Source organism: Oryctolagus cuniculus, chromosome 5, assembly GCF_964237555.1.
Source record: "Oryctolagus cuniculus chromosome 5, mOryCun1.1, whole genome shotgun sequence".
Lineage (NCBI taxonomy): Eukaryota > Metazoa > Chordata > Mammalia > Lagomorpha > Leporidae > Oryctolagus > Oryctolagus cuniculus.
In genome coordinates this window covers 102,666,246-102,686,714 of record NC_091436.1, presented here as the reverse complement: position 1 = coordinate 102,686,714, position 20,469 = coordinate 102,666,246, and the positions used below count along the sequence as shown (strand labels likewise).

The following is a 20,469-nucleotide window of genomic DNA, read 5'->3' as shown; positions in this document are numbered from 1 at the left end:
ATTGGTTTTACTCAACAGAAAAGCAAATGTTCTCACATCTCTGTAAACCAAAGAAGGTGTAGAACTTGGAGCAAGGCTTAAGTTAGGCTCCTATACTCATGCTCCCACAAAGGTTCAGAGATAGGGGCTCTATCTTCCTTGATGATTCCCTTTCTTTCTTTCTTTTCTTTTTTTTTTTTTTTTTTTTTTTTTGACAGGCAGAGTGGACAGTGAGAGAGACAGAGAGAAAGGTCTTCCTTTGCCGTTGGTTCACCCTCCAATGGCCGCCGCGGCCAGTGCGCCGCGGCCAGTGCGCTGCGGCCAGCGCACCACGCTGATCCGATGGCAGGAGCCAGGTGCTTCTCCTGGTCTCCCATAGGGTGCAGGGCCCAAGTACTTGGGCCATCCTCCACTGCACTCCCTGGCCACAGCAGAGAGCTGGACTGGAAGAGGGGTAACCGGGACTAGAACCTGGTGTGCTGGCACCCCAAGGCGGAGGATTAGCCTAGTGATTCCCTTTCAAAGGGAGGGCTCCAGGGTTCTTGAGAAAGACTTTCCTGGATTGGAAAACTAACACAAGGCTGTTTAAAAGATTTACATTTCAAAGGGAAGCAGAAGGAATTCACAAGTAGTGGTTTCCTAAAGTAAATGCTCTAAGAAAAGGAAGGGCAGAGACTGGATCAGTAAGAAGCCTTTCAGAAGTTGACTCCAGCTGAGGGGAACATTAAGGCCACCTTGGTCAGTGAACACAGAAGCATTAGCTGCCCTTTTGAGAAAATTGTCCACGAATGGAAGAGGAGAGGAGCTCAAATGAAATGAGTGCCCAGGGAACTGTGTGTTTTGTTTGGGTTAAGTTGAAAGAAGGCAAAATAGGTAGGCAGACAGAAAGAGAAATGAGAAAGAAATTGGCCAATTTCAGCTATATTTTACTTAGTTTTACCAAATTGGCCAATTTCACTGAATGGTATGGGTAACATTAATAAGAAAAATCTCCTAAGAAGGCAGAGAGCATGGGATTCAGAGAATTTATGGAAGAAATGGCCACTGGTCAGAGGAGGGACAGCTGGAGCCAAATGTTGCATGCACATTGGTTTGTAGATCTAGGGGCAGGAATTTCAAGTGGTCCCTGAGAAATTGCATTTTCTCAGTATGGTAAGCTCATCTGCCCAGGGAAAGTGGACCCCCAGCTAGTGGTCTGAAGATAGTAAAGATCTGACAATGGTGCAAACAGGAGGCCAAAGAAGCTCAGCCATAGGGTTGCCCACTGAGGTTGCAAGGTGTGAATTTAGAGTCTGGACGATTTGTCCCCAGGGGTGCACTACTTCTCCAGAAGCGTCTCCCTGGGAAGTCACAGAGAAGACAGATGGGGTCCTAAAAGTTGGAGTTATTTCACAGACTTTATTTCACAGGAATATTCAGCAAATGGTGAGAGACAAAAATGTCTGCAAAAGTCACAGTATTCTTAAAAAAAAAAAAAGTGATTACACTTCAATCGTCTGACTACATATGTTTTTAAAGTAAAGACTGGATGCAGTAAAAATAAGTGGACTTTTTTGAGTGGTGCTTTAATTTGTTGTATTTTTACCTAGGGAAATGGTGAACATGGAGTTGGCAACCCCAAAGGAGAAAAGGTAATACGATTTTCAAGGTGAAGGAAAAGGTCACGTGTTGAATAGCAACTTGCACATTCACAGGTCAGAGGTAGAGCAGCTGCAGCAGTAGGTTCGGTCCCTGAGAGGCTGTGCAGCCTGCAGCAGGCAGCAGCCTCCACGTGCAGGACTGCCATCTGCGGCAGAGGGGGCTTCTTGGTGAGAACTGATGAGTGGCAATTGGCTACAAGGGAGGGAACGCACCAAGGGGAAATAGCTGTTAACATAAAAGAAATTCAGTCCCAAGTTTGGTTCAAATGAGATGTTTCCTAAATCCATGTTGGTGGCAAAAGTTATCTGAAGACCCCTTTGGCAAAAGCGCCTCAGTCTCAAACTCACTGCTTTGTGTCTTTTTAAGTAGCCAAACAGAAGACATTATGGGAGGGTTTTCTGGAGGTGTTTTATAATGTGCAGCTGCAGTTTAAGCAAATAATTATTTCAAAACAGTTTAAAATTAAAACACTGATGAATTTCCATTGCTTTCTCATCGTCATCTTTCACTGGTTTAATTATATTAGCTGTGTATGGTAACTGTGAAGATGACAGATTCACTTGCCCACTCCAAAAGAGGTGTCACTCCTATTTGATTCTGAAATTGTGATGACCTTGGATTCAGTGTGAATGAGCCATTGTCAGAAAAAAAAAAAAAAGTACACATTAAATCTACAGACAGAGGTGTGTAGGATGGAAAATACTCTTGAGGGAACGTGGCCTGTGAATGCTACCTCGATTCATTCATCCAGTAAAAATTCCCTTGATTGAGGGCAGGGTTTTTCAACATCAGACCAAGAAGATAGGACTTCTGTGCCTTATAAATCAATGCAACACACCTATTCAAAAGATCAGAAAATACTGCTAAAATATAGTCCCTACAGAAACTAGGAGCTATTGACCATTGAAAATTAAATTTTCTGCAAAATAACTAAAGAAATAAAACCTTGACATTCTGAAAAAGACATCCAAAAATAATTGATTATCCAGCAATGATAAGCCATTTATGTGTCTTGGATTTTACTGCTAACACATTAGTATCATTTCCTGTAAGCCAATCACTTACAGAAACCATGTCCCACCATAACAAACGCATTACATTTTAAACAACTACTGGACACATGCGGCTGGGGGAAGGGAAGCAAATGAAAGCCCCAAAGCTTGTCACACAGGACAGCTGAGCAACGAAGAGAGTTGTGACACTTTTAAAGTATTTAAATGATGATTCATTTCTTGAGACAAAACAGCTGGCTTCGGTTTTGCTATGTTCATTAGAAAACATATGTTGCTTAGGAATTCTTAAGACCTCGCTGATGAGAAATTTGATTCTGTAAAACAGGTGTATTTGAAACTCTAAGGACCTTTTCTATTGCTCAAAATCCTCTCTAATTGCTTCAGAATCTTAAGTGGGATTAGAAGAAGCCAGTGGCATAACTGTGCTGTCTTCCCACACAAATAAATAACCTGGAAGAGTCCACAGGGAATCTGATGCAGTACCTGATATAAATGTACATATAAAATGATTTTTATGATTATAGTTAACAGGGGAAAGATTCTGCTAATAAATAATGCATAAAAGAATGAAAGTTGTTACTAGGAGAATGAAAACAACCCTAACTATACACATCCACCTGGTATCTATTGTAAGTCAAAGTATTCATTTTCAAATTTATAATGTTGTGTGTGAGTTACCATAGTGAAGATTTAAAGTTCCTTCAAGCTGTTCTCACAGGTCTTGATCATGCCTGTAGTGGACCCCAGTGGTGCTCAACTCTGGCTTCACGTTAGAATTACGGGGACAGCTTGGAGACAATACCTGTGCTAGGCCCTAAACTACACAGACGGATCCAGGATGGAGTGCTCAGCTCCATTACTTTTTAAAAGATTCATTGATTGATTTGAAAGGCAGAGATATGGAGAGAGAAGGAAGGGGGGGGTGGGGGCGCTTCTGTCCACTGATTCATTCACCAAATGTGCCAGGCCAAAGCCAGGAGCCAGAAGCTTCATCTGGGTCTCCCACTTGGATGACAGGGGTTCAAGGACTTGGGCCATGTTCCACTGCTTTCACTGGTACATTAGCAAGGAGCTGGATCAGAAGTGGAGCAGCTGGGACTTGAGCTGGCACCCATATGGGATACCAACACTGCAGGCAGAGGCTTAACCCACTATGCCAGAGCACCAGCCCCTAGATCATTATTTAACTGTAATTCTAATGATTCTAATACGCAGCCAGGAGTGAGAACCACGGTGTGGCACCAAGAGCATTAGCTTTGTGATCAGAAGTTGATGTGGCATTAACAGCTGGGTCCCCTCGGGAATCCCATTCATTTGCCTAAGCATCAGGCTCTTCATTTGTAAAATGGGCATATTCATATATACACAGAGTTGATGAGAGGATTAAAATCAGATAAGATCAACTTATCCGAAAGCACAACACCTGACATATTCAATCTTTAGGAAAAGTTTGTTCTTGTGTATTTTTGTGAGGTTTCATTTAGCTCTTTTTGGAATTAATCATCATTACCATCCTTAGCACCTGGCTTTGTCCCTCTTGGCATCTCTTGCCATAATTTCAACAGAGCAGGAGCCCAATTTCTGTTGTATATAAAATATTTAACTTGATGCAGAATTTAAACACATAAGTGTATGCCAGGGGCCTCGGACCCACGACAAGCAGATTCAGATTCTGATGGGTCAGAGAACTCAGAGTCACTCAGAGTGTGGATTTCTCTCTCCTATACTCAGAGTGCTGGTGAGAGATGTGCAAGGAATGGCAACTTGCCCCTGCCTTTGTGTCCGTGGTGGGATTTGAACACACACAGACATCTACAATCACAGCCACACAGCCACTTACATACATACAATAGCTGCATATGTGTGTCCATATCCATCCACAAGCACCTGCCGTGTCTAGCCATGTCCCCCAACTGCTTGTATGGTTTTACAGACAAATGTGGCTCAGAGCCAAACTCTTACATAACAGACTTGTGGGCAGCCAGCGCAGCAGTCGGTTGCCATGACACCAGTTACCATACAAAGTGATAAAGGGACAAAAGGTGTGGGAACTGTAACTTCACCTTCCCAAGTTCATCTCCTCAACAATAAGTGACCGATCATTGCTATGTAAATGCCACTTCTCAGTGCACAGACCAGCAAAAGAGAATTACCAAATCAGCCTGCTGTTTGGAACCCAGCATTACAATGAAGCATGGGAACAAGCCCTGGGATATACACAGATTGTTCCTGGGTTAGCAACCACATCCTGCTTCAAGAACACTGAGATACAGTGAGAACCACTATGGAACACAGCTGTTATTAATGGTAAATGAGAGTGGAGCTCCCACGTCCTGCGTGACCAGCTAATCAGTATCGAAATGCTGATTGCTCTTCTGCAGTGTGGCTGGGACTGACAGGTTGTGATGAAAGGATAGTGAATTCGCAAGATGCTCGAGGAGAACTGCTGGCCTTGTAGAGACGGTGGGATAAGGTGGCAGAGGTTCTATGGATTCCTGAGAAAATAACAGATATATTTTAGGGCAGACTTTCAGGGGAGAAAGATGGTCTCAACATCAGACCTTTCAAATAACATCAGAAGTGACTAAATAATGGTGGGCAAATTCAGCCCTTGTCTTTCAGCTCACAGCCACAGTGATAAATCACTGAGCATCCATCCATCTTAAACATGTTTTAAAAATTATCCCAGGGCTGGTGCTGTGACGTAGCAGGTTAGGCCGTCGCCTGCAGTGCTGGCATCCCTATGGGAGCCGGTTCGAGACCCGGCTGCTCCGCTTCTGATCCAGCTCTCTGCTATGGCCTGGGAAAGCAGTAGAAGATGGCCCAAGTCCTTGGGCCCCTGTGCCCACGCGAGAGACCCGGAAGAAGCTCCTGGCATCGGATCAGCGCAGCTCCAGGCATTGCGACTAACTGGGGGGTGAACCAACAGATGGGGAGGGAAGACCTCTCTCTCTCTCTGCCTCTCCTTCTCTTTCTGTGTGGCTCTTTCATATAAATAAATGAATCTTAAAAAAAAAATCCCATATACGCCTAAGATTCAGGTAAAAGATGCTTTTGCTGCAGAATTTTAAATGAAGTAACAAGGCCTGAAGATTTCCTCCTTGGGGCCTGCGCTGTGTCACAGCGGGTTAACACCTTGGCCATATGGACGCTGGTTCAAGACCCAGCTGCTCCACTTCCGATCTAGCTCTCTGCTATGGCCTGGGAAAGCAGTAGAGGATGGCCCAAGTGCTTGGGCCCTTGCACCTACGTGGGAGACCCAGAGGAAGCTCCTGGCTCCTGGCTTCGGATCGGCACGGCTCCAGCCATTGCAGCCAATTGGAGAGTGAACCATCAGATGGAAGCTCTCTCTCCCTCTCTCTCTCTCTGGCTCTCCTCTCTCTGTGTAACTCTGACTTTCAAATAAATAAATAAATCTTTAAAAAAAAATTTCCTCCAAGCCCAGGCTCACCCAAGGAGCACAAGGAGAGATGTACCAGTGTCCTTTGGGTCCTTCCTGTTTAGTGCACTGAAGTCCCATCTCATGTTTGTATCAGTCCAAATATGTAGTAGCTATGGAGGTAATTACTCATATTCATCCATATATATTCTCTGACCTTCTCCCTTTGATATACTGCAGATGTCATTGTTATAAGTAATTTCTAGACCCTTTCCTCATTTTATACTTTTATTTTATTAGGCAAGTGCAATTAGTAGGTACATTTTTCCTTCACACCTTCACACAATATATTTTAGCTCTACCAGACAAGTAACACGGAGGAGGTCATGCTATGTGCCCTAGTGCACTTATACCAGCAACTTGTTTATTTCCTGTTGGGGACAACTACTGGTCCCTTAAAGTATTTCCCAGCTTCTCCTTCTTCTGACATTGGATACAATGTGTTATATCTGGGGAAAAAGGCTTCTCCTACAGTGTGGTAAGTATAAGACAGATGATACACTAGGGGTTTAGATGTTAGAGGGAAAAATAGTTTTGTATTTTGCTTTGCTTTAGGACAAAAAATGTATATTCGGCATACTATAAATTTCCTGGTTATTATATCAAAGAATGTAGGGTGTATTTACATTTAAAATGTGAGTTAATTTAGAGAAAAAATAAGTTGAAAATATATAAGTGGCATGTGAGCATAGCAAAAATCTGGAGTTGGTATGCAGATTACAGGACTTCAGGAAACACGGTCCTAGAATATGCATATTAAGTCTGCTGTTTTGCTTTCTTAAAGACTTACTTATTTACATGAAAGGCAGAGTTACAAGGAGAGAAAGAGAAAGAGAGAGAGATCATCCCCAAATGGCCGCAATGGCCAGAGCTGGGCCAATCCAAAACCAGGAGCCAGGAGCTTCTTCCAGGTCTCCCACATGGGTGCAGGGGCCCAAGAACTTTTGCCATCTTGACTGCTGCTTTCCCAGGCACATTAGCAGGGAGCTGGATCCAAAGTGAGCAGCTGGGACTTGAACCAGCACCCATATAGGATAGAGGCACTATGGGTGGCAGTTTAACCTGCTAAGCCACAGTGTGGACCCCAGAAGTTTTTTTTGACTTGTTCTTGTTTGTTTGTTTGTTTTGACATGTAGAGTCATAGACAGAGAGAGGGAGACAGAGAGAAAGGTCTTCCTTCTGATGGTTCACTCCCCAAATGGCCGCTACAGACGGAGCTGCACTGATCCGAAGCCAGGAGCCAGGTGCCCCCTCCTGGTCTCCCATGCCGGTGCAGGGCCCACGCACTTGGACCATCCTCCACTGCCTTCCCGGGCCACAGCAGAGAGAAGTTTTGCTTTCTTATCCATGTGCTTCCTTGCCTTTCACAGTTTCAATATTACCTGCTAAAAGCTTGATAGGAAGAAAAGTTAATACTGAGATCTAAAAGAATAATAAAATCAAGATTACACATACTGTTAGGCCATCACAAAACACACCAAACACCAGAGTAAGGGAAAGGGTTTATTGGGGAAAACCCAGCAGACCAGAGGGAAAGGGCGAAGAGGGAAAAGGAGAGTAAGAGAGAAAGAGGAGAGAGGCGAGGAGGAGGCTAGAGAGCCACGGGTTAAGGAACAAGTCCTTTGAAAACTTTGCTGGAGGGTGGGCAGGGAAGCAAGAGCAGTGAATCCCATTAGGATGGGGGTGGGGCTGACACTGGTGGTCAGGCCATGTGACTACCTGGCTTTCAGCAATGGCAGCGGGGACTAGAGCCTAGGATGTAAATCAGGGTGTAGATCGTGCCATAGATAAAACTGTGCCATTTTCCTAACATATACAAATATGTAATTCGAGACAAATTGATAAAAAATATCATGCTGGAGCTGGCACTATGGCACAGTAGTTTAATCCTCTGCCTGCAGCACCGACATCCCATATGGGCGCTGGCTCTAGTCTCTGTTGCTCCTCATCCTATCCAGCTCTCTGCCATAGCCTTTGATGACAGTGGAAGGTGGCCCAAGTGCTTGAGCCCCTGAACCCTCATGGGAGACCCAAAAGAAGCTCCTGGCTTCGGATGGGTGCAGCTCCAGCCATTGCGGCCCATTGGGGAGTGAACCAGCGGATGGAAGACCTTTCTCTTTGTCTCTCCCTCTCACTGTGTGTAACTCTACCTCTCAAACAAATAAATAAAATCTTTAAAAAAATCATGTCTGTCTATTACACAAAATCACAAAATATACATTAGGATAGAAATGTGGAAATAAGCCAAAGATTTTAGGACTATGATGAATCTGTACTTGAAGAACTTTTAGATTCTTGCTTAAGGCTACACTGTAAACAGACTTGTCCACACAAAGGATCAGAATTAGGGTGTTCACTGCAACTTTGTTTATAGCAAATAAAACTAGAGACAACACAAGTGCCTGTCTGGGGTTGAGATATGTCTTCATACATTAGCATATTTGAGTGTTATCCAGCAGACACAATGAAGGAGCTAGATCACATACATCAATGCAGATGGATATTAAAAACAACATTGAAAAAGCCACTTGAGTATTATATGCAAGATAAAGCTATTTATGAATTTTTAAAACGATTCAAAATAATGTTAAAATACCACATATGCAGTAAAGGTACAAAACTATAGATTGAAAAGATACTCAGATCATGAGTATCTGTGGCTCCCTGAGTATCCCATGAGTATCATGAGTGTGGCTCCCTCAAGGATGACAGTCAAGTGGGAGACATATGAGGTTTCTTCTTTGATGAGAATTTTTTTTATTTCAATTGCCTGATACATCAAGATTTCATGTATCCTACTTTGTGTTTTCTGTATTTTTTTTTCAGATTTAAAAAATAAGCAAGAAAGATGTATGTGCAGAAATGTAATGTGATTATTATTTTGCAAAAGTACTTTGGATGTTGGAAAAATCAGCATTCTTTATGTCCTAGTGGCTGTCTAAGATGTGGTTACTCAGGGATTTTGGTAAATGCTAAAAGGAAACTCAATGCTGGACTCCTCTGATACATGATTAGTGTTATAGTTCCCTCCTACGAGTATTATCTCTCAGATTGTGTCTTCTGAGAACAGCTTCTATGTCATGTAGGAATCCCTCTTCAAGATTCTTGACCAGAGCGCCATTGACATTTCGAAGCGGCTGCTGTCACCACATTGACAAGAACGCTTTCTTTGTCCACAGGATCTAAGCAGTAACACAAAGGCTGGGAACAGCTGAGAGAGAATTTTTTCTGCCTATAACTACCAACTCCTCCCACCTAAAAAAAAAAAGAAAGAATGTCTGAAATAAAATTAGCCTGCACGATTGTGTCAGCTAGACAATCTCACTTGTTTGAGATCACAAAAATCCATAATTTTTGTAGTACACTAGATCAAATTTGTAACTTTTTCTCCTGTAGGTGTTCTGGCCTTGAAAACACTTAACTTCTGTTTCACATTAATTTCAAATACCATAATGAAATATTGTGAATTTCTAAAAGTCCTAAAGGCAATGTAAGGTGTTGACAAACACATTATTAAGCAAATAGCCCAAGATTCAGAACTTCCATGTCTCTTGTTCACTGTTCGATAAAGTCTGTGGCTGGATCTGTCAGTTGAAGCAGCGTTGTTCATCTAACTTCATGCAAAATCTCTCCTCTGCTTTGTCCTGAAAGGGTGAAACTGGACTACCAGGATTTCCAGGATCTGTTGGCCCTAAAGGGCAAAAAGGAGAACCTGTAAGTAATAAAGTGTTAAGCGCGGATGAAGGATATATATATATGTATATATATATAATTTTATAATATATAGAAATATATAATATAGAGAGAATGAAATATGTATATGAAATAATGAACTAATTTAAAATTTTAATGTATAATTATATTAAATACACATGAATATATTAAATATAATTTATAAAATAAAATATTTAAATATATATTTAACATTATAGGTGCATAATTATTAAAACAAAGTATATATGAAATAATGAAGTGAATGAAATAAAATATATATATTTCATATATATAATATAATGAAAAATATTTTTCCAAAGCATTCCCAATTCCATATACCTTGGTTGTCTCTGTCATGGTGAATGAAAAATAGATAAGATCCAGAAGCAGGTATATGCTTTAGCAGGTACTATGTCCACACATGTATTAACTCACTCAATCTGCTTAAAAATGTCCTGAGGTAGAGTTTAGCACCTCCATTCTTCTGATGCGGAAAGTGAAGCATAGAAGATAGCAACATCCCCAGGTCACACAGCTAATACATATTGGAGCCATGAGTCACATCTTGGTGGACTGATTCTAGAACCTAGGGTTTAAAATCACCCTGCTGTCCTGTTACAGTCAAACATTATAGCAACATGAATAATAAATAACAATGTATCAAAAAATCAGGAGCATTTATCCATTTGATCAGGCAACTGTTCTCAGCATATCTTCTGAAGTTATTTTTCTTTCTTGGTTTTCCTAAGATGAAAGTGGATTCCCAAGTCACTTTTTTTTTAAGATTTTATTTATTTATTTGACAGGTAGAGTTACAGACAGTGAGAGAAAGAGACAGAGAGAAAGGTCTTCCTTCCGTTGGTTCACTCTCCAAATGGCTGCAAAGGCCGGAGCTGCGCCGATCCGAAGCCAGGAGCCAGGTGTTTCTTCCTGGTCTCCCATGCGGGTGCAGGGGCCCAAGCACTTGGGCCATTCTCCACTGCCCTCTCGGGCCACAGCAGAGAGCTGGACTGGAAGAGGAGCAACCGGGACTAGAACCTGGCGCCCATATGGGATGCCGGCGCCACAGGCGGAGGATTAACCTCATGCTCCAACCCCCCGAAGTCACCTTCTAATATTACTATGGCTAGTTTCTTTTAAAATTTAGTTCTTTGGGTAGCATAAAAAAGAAAAAAACTATAATATGATTTATAGTAAAATAGGACCACCTAAAGAGATAATAATGATCCTAGTTACCAGAAAAATACTGGCCCCAAAAAGTAGCCCCCAAGAATCAGCAAGAATCAGGCTTAACAAATGTTTTATCTTTGTGAGGTTTTTAAATTTAATATGTATTTTTAAATCTCTTTTATCTTTCCTTGCCAGAGTGAATAAGGAATATTGGTTTACCAGGAAATATAGAAGGGAGTGGTCACTAAAATGCCAGCATAACAAACAGGAACAATAAGTACTTAATGTTGCAAAGCCAAATTTTCCTTCTTGCTTCAGCTTTTGAAAGTAAGCATCTTTAGTCAGGACAGTTTTCTCAGGCAGCTTTACCATCAGCACCATAACCTGGGTACCTTGAGGACTGGTACCTGCCCTTAGTATCTAATCCAAGCCTCTGTGCAACTGTAGACAGTAACAGTCTTTAACAGGATTCCCCAACTGAGGATTTCCAAGGTCTGGGAAATCTTATCTTTCTCACCAATTCAGCCTCCAGTTGCCCCTGCCACCTGCCCACTCCCTCCTGATGTCCCCCATTTGGGGGTTCTTACCAGCAGGCTGTAGGGGCTCCTTTTGGTCTTCACTGTCTCCCTGCCAAGCCTGAGCTCTGACACCCACCTTTTCTAATTTCCATGTAATACTTGGAGGACCTGACAGTAAGCTTTACTAAGCTTCTGCTGGAAAATCAGGAAATTACAGAGCAGAAAAGAGAAACTTTCATTGAGTTATAACAGTGCTTCTTAAATACAAACATCCACTTGAATCCTGCTGATTCTAATTTTGTAGATCTAGGATGGGGCCTGAGGCTTGCAGGCTCCCAGATGATGCTGGTGCTATTGGACTGGGAACCAACACTTTGAGTAGCAAGGGTTGGAGGATTTCACAGTTGCCAGGTGTGATAGGTCTTTTCTCCCCTTAAGAGATCCCCTCTAGCTTTCTTACTATCAGCATTCAAGGTCAGCCCCCATCCCACTGAGACTGCCTTTAGCACTGTATTCTTTGTTCAAGACAAACAGGCTGCCTTTCCTACTAACTCTTCTCTTTGCCAGCTCCCTCCTAATCCTAAATTATTCCAACTTCTCCATACATCATTGCCTACTTTCTTCCCCTACCCCACATAAAAAATTACATTATCATACAGAGTGGTTTAACTCTTTGTGTTCTCAACCTTCCTATTCCGGAACACAATCTAAACTTGATTTTGCATAGTAACCAGAGGCCCAAACGATGGGAAATCTTCATCCAAAATTGATCCTGAATCTCCAGTCCTGAGTGGCAACTCTTCAGGAGGCACTTTGTCCCCAACTACTGGACATTTAAAATATGGCTAGATGTGTAATACATGAGAGTTGAAATATTCTCAGGAAATCATCTGGTTGAACTCCTTGATTTTATAGATTAGGAAAAGGAGACTATAAAAGGTTTAAGTGACTTGGTCTGCAGAGTAGCCATTGGCACCAAGTTTCAATGTCTGAATGTCACATGTCTAGATATCTAGGCCCCTGGTTTTGTTTTATGTTTGTTTTCTTTTACAACCATTTACTTTCGTCAATTTGGCTTTTGAGTTTGACAGCAACTCTAAGGAAGCAATGATATGAGCAATGTAATATAAGCAAAAGAGGCTTATATCTAATTGATACCATTTCCTATCTTGAAAAATAAACAGTTTTTGTAATGAATCCTGAAAAGCAAGAATATAAATAAAATCCCAATCTAATGTGTAGAAATTAACCAATGATCAAAGATTTGATCATGTTGAACAGTCATGGAGTATAATAGTCAGCTTATATTAAGTAACAAATGAACCCTGAAATTTCCATGGCATAGCTTAAGAAAGGTTATCTCTTACACAGATTATATGTCTGGTGTGGTTCAGTTGAGAGAGGTGGGTGGTTTCTCCACACCACTGATGACCGTCATGTAATTATGCTCTCAGGTACACACAACCCTCCTAGCTACCACCGCAGGAAAATGACTGGAAAGTGACTGGATGATTTGGAGGGGGTTTCTCATTGCCTTGGTCACCTCTGTTCACATTCCGTTGTCAGAACCAGCTGCATGGCCCTGTGGAACTGCATGGCAACTAGGACTAAGGGGAGAGAAGAAAGTGAGCCCTATGGTCCCTAACACATGTGACATGTGGTGAAAGCAGAGGCCCACTTAGTGCTCACTGATCTGTCATGAGTGCTGTATTTGACTATAGCAGTCCCTAAGAAAACCCATGGTTGCAAAATCTACCGTAATGATTTTTACATTTTCTCTTGACTTTTGTATGAATTTTTTTAATTTATAGTTTCCATTTTACAACTCAATGCAAATAATAAATCAAATTATAAAATCAAATCAAACAGACTAAACAAGCTGGAACTAGGAAGGAAATAAGACTGCCTGAATTTAAATCCTGGATCACCTCTTACTGGTGTTGTGATGTTGGAAAAATTATCTTGCTTCCATGTGCCTTAGTGTCCTCACCTGTAAATGGGTATGCTGACAGCACCTACCCCACTGACATGTAAGGATTCACTATGTTTAGATATAAAGTGATTAGAACAGTGGTTAGTACATTGTAAGAATTTAATAAATGCTAGCTATTATTTTTGTATTTGCATGACTATAAATTATCTAATGAACCTTTGACACCAACAGTGTGAAGGTGTGTGTGACACACTAGAGATGCCATGACAGACAGGGTGAATTACAACCAAGACTCACGGAGTGTACAGCCAAGTGGAAAAAGGAAGCATGACATGTGATGAATGCTGTTTTAGAGAAGTAGAGGGAATTATGACAAGAGTGACAACCTGATTCTCTTCCTTCATTCTTAAAGTAACAATACTGTGTTTTAGACAGTATTGCTATGATGTTGGGACCATGTACATATAACTTCAAGAACAGAAGGTAGTAAGAGAAGGCTGGCTTGTGTATGTATGTATGTGGCTATATGTTGAGGCTACCTTGGGGTGATAGTAGATCAGTGACGGGGAGAGTGTTGGTTAATAATAGTTATCCCCTTGGAGCTTCATAAACCCAACAAGAACCATTATCAGTTTCACACATTTGAACTCTTATTCACCCAGTAATTAACCTTTTTAAGTAATTTTCATTAAACTAAAAATGAAAATTAGAAAACTAATTTTAAAATTAATTTTACTTATTAAAATGATTCAACTAGAAGAATTGAGATGAATGCTTTTCCATTCAACCCTTTGATGCCATCACTCCTGTTCTGCCTCCAAATGGATGTGTGTGACATCTTCTAGAACAAGGCCATAGGAAGCTTTGGCCCTGGGAATCATTCCAGTGTGTCAGCCTCTCAGTATTCTCTAGTTGGTATTAGGATGATTTTTTCATTGATTCTTTGGGAATATGAAATAATTTGAATAATTTGTAAATTAGTTCTCTTGAGCTCCTTTTAAGCTGCAAGATTCTGTGACAACTCTGAATCATTTATAATGGAGGCCTGAGTTTGGCCAGCAGGATTTATCCATTTCTAGCTTTGGAGACTTCTTTCCTAAAAGTGTTCATAATTGATTCTATTTTCTCCCCATTTTCCTAGGGGGAACCTTTTACAAAAGGTGAAAAAGGAGACAGAGTAAGTAGATATTTTCTCACTATCTTGGATTTTCTACTTCATTGATTTCTTTCCCCCTGATCTCTGTTATGTTTACTTTAGATCTAATAGATTTGATAAAATAAGCTGCCTGAGCATTTTACTTTGTCTTTGGGGACTTTTGACTCTTTTGATACATGAGAAATGTTAAACCTTGTTAAATGCTATCATGTGATGATATTTTAACATTTGTTTTCTTTAACTCGCTTCTATTGATGATTGGGAATAAAAGTCATAAAAGACATTTACCTGGGATAGCTGAAATAAAAAACTAAAATAGAAGATACAGCTTTTCTCAAGAATTCTATGAATGACCCAAATTTGATTTATCAAACACAAATAAGTCATAGAAAAGGATATCATGATATCTAATATTGTCTTCTGTATAGTCTTAGTTATCTTTCTTTTTTCATTAAGTAAATATACCTGATAGTAGAATCAATAACACATATCACCTTATATTCTACTACCCCTCACCCTTCAACTGATAGATTTTTTAGACCATTTATTTATTTGAAAGGCAGTTACAGAGAGGGAGAAAGAGATCTTCTGTCCAATGGTTCATTCTCCAAACGGCTGCAATGACCAAGGTTAGGCCTGATAGAAACTAGGAGCCTGGAACTTCATCTGGGTTCAGGGTCCCAAGCACTTGGACCATCTCCCACTGCTTTCTCAGGTGCATTGGCAGAGAGCTGGATTGGAAGTGGAGCAATGGGGACATGAACCGGTGCCCATATGGGATGCAGGTATCACAGGCAGCAACTTCACTCACTGCACCACAATGTTGGCCCTTCAACTGCCCTCTAGTTTTAATTCTCTGGGATATGAAAATAACTGGTAGATAATCACAGGGGCTGGTGCTGTGGTGTAGGGAGTAAAGCTGCCACCTGCAGTACCGGCATTCCATATAGGTGCCAGTTCAAGTCCCAGCTGTTCCACTTCCAATCCTGCTCTCTGCTATGGCCTGGGAAAGCAGAAGAAGATGGCCCAAGTCCTTGGGCCCCTGCATCCGTGTGGGAGACCTGGAAGAAGCTCCTAGCTCCTGGCATCAGATCGGTGCAGCTTCGGCCATTGCAGTCAGTTGTGGAGTGAACCAGTGGATGGAAGACCTCTCTCTCTCTCTCCACCTCTCCTCTGTGTAACTCTGACTTTCAAATAAATAAGTAAATCTTTTAAAAAAAAATCATAACATTGTCAGTTAAGTAGAAAATTCAGTGGTTACTAATGAAACATGGTGTCAAAGTGGCTTTGGGAGAAGAAAATATTATTTTTAAAAAGGGAAGTAGTGTTATTTATCAGCAATGAATCATGTTTTAGAATGGACCCTCTCTTGATTTCATCATGTCCTATAGAATTACCCCCTTTATTGTATGTTAATTAGTAGAAATTCAATTAAAGTTTCAAAAATATTAATCTTCATCTGAATTTAAGGAGTACACAAATGGTGTTCATTTGATTTACAGGGAGAACCTGGGACAGTAGGTTTACAAGGAGTAAAGGTAATGTCCTGGTATTCTTCACTTTTATCTCTAACCTTCATGAGGTTGGGAAAATTACAGTGACATTTAACTTTCCTTCCCACCTATATGTTTAGGGAGAACCTGGAGATCCTGGTCCGCCAGGTTTAATAGGCAGCCCAGGACTAAAGGTACGGAAGACACATCTAAGATACATCAGAAATAATTTGGGAATCATAGCCATTCTGTGTAAAACAAGATACTTTGATGTGCCTCTCATTTGCTTCACAAGTGCGCTCAGAGCTTTTTTCCCGTTTCCATAGTGATTCCCCCCCCCCTTGGCTACATTTATTATACACATACTGACTTGCCATTTTTGCTCACAATACTATTTTTAAACTCTCTTTCAGAGCATAGTCACAATAGCATCCCTAAAAGCTTTAAGAGTAAACAATGTGAGTTAAATCGATGTCACTGAACTGTACTCCTAAAAGGGATAGAGCTCAGTATTCAATTTCTAAGCCAAAATTATGCAGTCCTGGATACTGGGTTTCCCTTGTGGGATTCTTTGGGAGTGACCCAAGAAAGAGAGCAGCTTTGGAGAGATGCAGCAGAGATTAATGTGGTGTGCTCCCAGCCCGTGGGTAAGGCAAGTTATTCAGTTATCATCACCTGCTGGTGAACACAGACCCATTAAATGATAACATCTAGAAACTATCTTGGTAAGCCAAAGTATATTTACATTTCAGCACTATACAGAGTAGGTGGAAAGCTGGGAAGTTCACTTTCTATTGATAAAGGCCACATCATGTTTTACACACAGTCGGGCATAGTGTCTTTTTTTAATAACAAAGTAACGGTTCATATCACTTTCTATCTTAGGGTCAGCAAGGACCTGCAGGCATCATGGGGCCCAGAGGACCACCTGGAGATGTTGTATGTATAGTGTCTTTGATGTTTTGAAATGAAATGGAAACTAAGATTTGTTTTAAACAATGTCAGCATCTGCTCATTGTGACTCAGTTATGCACCACTTCCCAAAGGCATGGCTCATTTCCACCACATAAACTGATCACATCGAATGTCAGAGCTATCGGGAAGAATAGTCCCTTCATGTATTCATGTGAAGTCCTTTTGAGTATCATTGTTCTAATACATTTGTCTTTGGAACTCAAGTGAACTAAGTTATCATCCTGGACATGCTTGTCAGTGGTGCACCAGCAGTAGAGGAGACTGGAAAAATCAAAAGAAATTAAAGAAAACTAGAGAAAAAAGCAACAATTTCCAATATGCATGACTTTTTGTTCAAGTCTTCATCTAGGGAAGACACTTTGAGAGTGTCTGTTGTCTTCTAGTAAGCACCATCCCAAAAAGCAGATCTTGGTTGAGAGTATTTCTATAGTACAGTTGGAGGAAGAGCTTCAGGTTGCATTATAACCTAGCTTTAGTGGACTCACACCCACCACCCACCCCCAACGTACACACACTCTTTAAATGTGCTTTTCCACCCATGCTTCCAGAGCAGTTTTCTGTCCTGCATACAACCTTCCTACATTCCTGAAAACTGGGTGCTAGGAGCTCACCATCATCCACATGTTAGCAAAAATAAGAAAAATACTTGACTGTAACTTCTTTTTTTTAACTTTTACTTAATGAATATAAAATGGATTACAATGGCTTCCCCCCAATACTGTCCCTCCCACCCACAACCCTCCCCTTTCCCACTCCCTCTCCCCTTCCATTCACATCAAGATTCATTTTCAATTATCTTAATATACAGAAGATCAGCTTAGTATACATTAAGTAAGGATTTCAACAGTTTGCTCCCACACAGAAACATAAAGTGAAAAATAATAGATGATTTTTTTTAAATGATGATGAAATCAGATCAGACCTATTGTCATGTTTAATCCCAGTGAGAGTCAAGTTGGGAATTGATAATTTCTTTTTTTTTTTTTTTTTTACAGAGGATCAGTTTAGTATGCATTAAGTAAAGATTTCAACAGTTTGCACCCCTATAGAAACACAAAGTGAAATATATTGTTTGAGTACTCATTATAGCATTAAATCTCAATGCACAGCACATTAAGGACAGAGATCCTACATGAGGAGTAAGTGCACAGTGACTCCTGTTGTTGACTTTACCAATTGACACTCCTGTCTATGGCATCAGTAATCTCCCTATGCTCCAGTCATGAGTTTCCAAGGCTATGGAAGCCCTCTGAGTTCTCCGACTCTTATCTTGTTTAGACAAGGTCATAGTCAAAGTGGAGGTTCTCTCCTCCCTTCAGATAAAGGTACCTCCTTCTTTGAAGACCTGTTCTTTCCACTGGGATCTCACTCACAGAGATCTTTTGCCAGAGTGTCTTGGCTTTCCATGCCTGAAATACTCTCATGGGCTTTTCAGCCAGATTGGAATGCCTTTAGGGCTGATTCTGAGGCTAGAGTGCTATTTAGGACTGTAACTTCTTAGAGACTGATCACTACCTGAGCCTCCAGGGATCTATTGGTCAGCATATATATTCTTCTTGGTAGTTTGAACAAAAAGTTCACAGAGCAAAGCATTTTATTGCACTCTCAAACCAATTAATATACTACTACTGCTTGTATACCTAGTGGAGAGATCTTATGGAAAGAGAAAATGCTGATGGCATTGGCAGAACCTCAAGACTCCCATGAATTGAGATTAAGTGGTAAGGGCTGGAGCTAAAAGGAGAATGAGATCAAAAGGGACAAAGACGTTGTTGACAAAATATAATAGAACCATATTCTCCTATTTACTCCTTTGTCCTGAATCATGATATGGTGCTACCAACCATCATCCTTCCACTCCTTGCAATGCTGTGGGTGGGACATTTGGTTCAATTCTCCTTTATTTAGTTCCTTGCCCTTTACATCCAAATGACTTCACCTGAAACGAGAAGCAACATATTTTCACCAGTGTTTCTCTCTACCTAACAGGCCAATATCAATCCATCCCCTTAAAGATTATATGTTGAGATTCTGTTTTCTTAATAAATATTCATAGATAGAAATGTTATAAAAAGAGATGTTATAACTACTCTTTGCCTTTACTTTGAATTTTTCCAGGGCTTGCCAGGAGAACATGGTATCCCAGGAAAACAAGGAATTAAAGGAGAAAAGGTATTGTTTGTATTTTACTCATTTTGTATACTAAGTAATTAGGAGAAAGAGAAGATCATAATGGCATTGGGGAAGTGAAAGGCTAGCACAGGGCTTCAGGGGTTGTACAGAAGATAGATAGTCACCTATGATGTGAACAGCGTCCCCTGGAATTGTGCACTGTAACAACACAGCACTAGTTCTGACAATGAATCACTAAATGAAAAAATGAACTGACTCAGAGAGTCTATTGTAGGCTCAACTCTCAATTTACGACAGACTGAAGAAATACCTTAATCTTTCATAACCTATTTCTTGATATCTACATTAAAATAACATTGCTGAATAATTGGAGAATAAAAAAGAGGCCCATACAGATCACTGAAACAACTTTATGAATAGAAATGTCTTTTGTGCATATACTTATATACATGAATATTTTGTGATACTGCTAGACTTACTATAATATAACTCACTAAAATAATTAATTTATGAAAGTTATAATAATGCCTAGGAGCAGGCATCCTAACCATTAGTGGTTAGGATGTTTGTTAGGATGCCCATATCCAATATCCACATTGGAGTACCTGGCTCTGCTCTGGCTCGTGGCTCCAGCTTCCTGCTAATGCTAACACTGTGAGGAAATAATAAAAACTCAAGCAGTTGGGTTCCTAACACTCACATGGGGGGCCTGGATTGAGTTCCTTTGCTCCCCACTTTGGCCTGGCCATTGCGGGCATTTGGGGGACAAACCAGCAGATGAAAGCTGGCTTGTGCTCGTGTGTTCTCTGTCCCACTCTCTCTCCCCCCAGTTAAATAAATAATTTTTAATAAAACAGTGTCTAACATGATTGGACACTCAGTAAATACAATTGATGAAGGAAAAAATTAATGAATGAACTTTAGCTATGATGAGAGCTTAAAATGATGGAAACTAATTCCCATTGTAAACCTGAGCAAAGAAGTAAGAATCTCACATTGTTTTTTTGTTTTGCTTTTGTTTTTCAGGGAGATCCTGGTGGGATTATAGGCCCTCCTGGACTTCCAGGTCCAAAAGGTGAGGCTGGTCCTCCAGGGGAAAGCCTGCCAGGGGAACCAGTAAGTACCAGACTTTTACTGTAACTTTAACTTATTAGTTACAGTTATGAGCCCCTAGTTTTAAAGCACAAGTATAGAAATAAGTTTAGGTCTACAAAAAAAGAATTGTCCATTTTGTTCTTTAGATCAGAGAAATAGCCGTGTTGAAAGTTTGTTGCAAGGTCTCTCAAGAAAATACATATGCACACA

At 40.7% G+C, this 20,469-nt stretch overlaps 1 protein-coding gene across 2 annotated transcripts in view; it reads left to right on the top strand.

Annotated features, from left to right (window-relative positions):
* The window catches only part of COL19A1 (collagen type XIX alpha 1 chain), a 415,341-nt gene that overhangs the window by 292,372 nt on the left and 102,500 nt on the right, over nt 1-20,469 (top strand). For both annotated transcript variants that reach the window (XM_051855527.2, XM_051855528.2), the window contains exons 19-26: nt 1,569-1,610; nt 9,724-9,786; nt 14,549-14,584; nt 16,066-16,101; nt 16,197-16,250; nt 16,942-16,995; nt 19,150-19,203; nt 20,191-20,280. In XM_051855527.2, the coding sequence (XP_051711487.1) occupies nt 1,569-1,610; nt 9,724-9,786; nt 14,549-14,584; nt 16,066-16,101; nt 16,197-16,250; nt 16,942-16,995; nt 19,150-19,203; nt 20,191-20,280 (429 nt within the window). The remainder of the gene's footprint in view (nt 1-1,568; nt 1,611-9,723; nt 9,787-14,548; nt 14,585-16,065; nt 16,102-16,196; nt 16,251-16,941; nt 16,996-19,149; nt 19,204-20,190; nt 20,281-20,469) is intronic.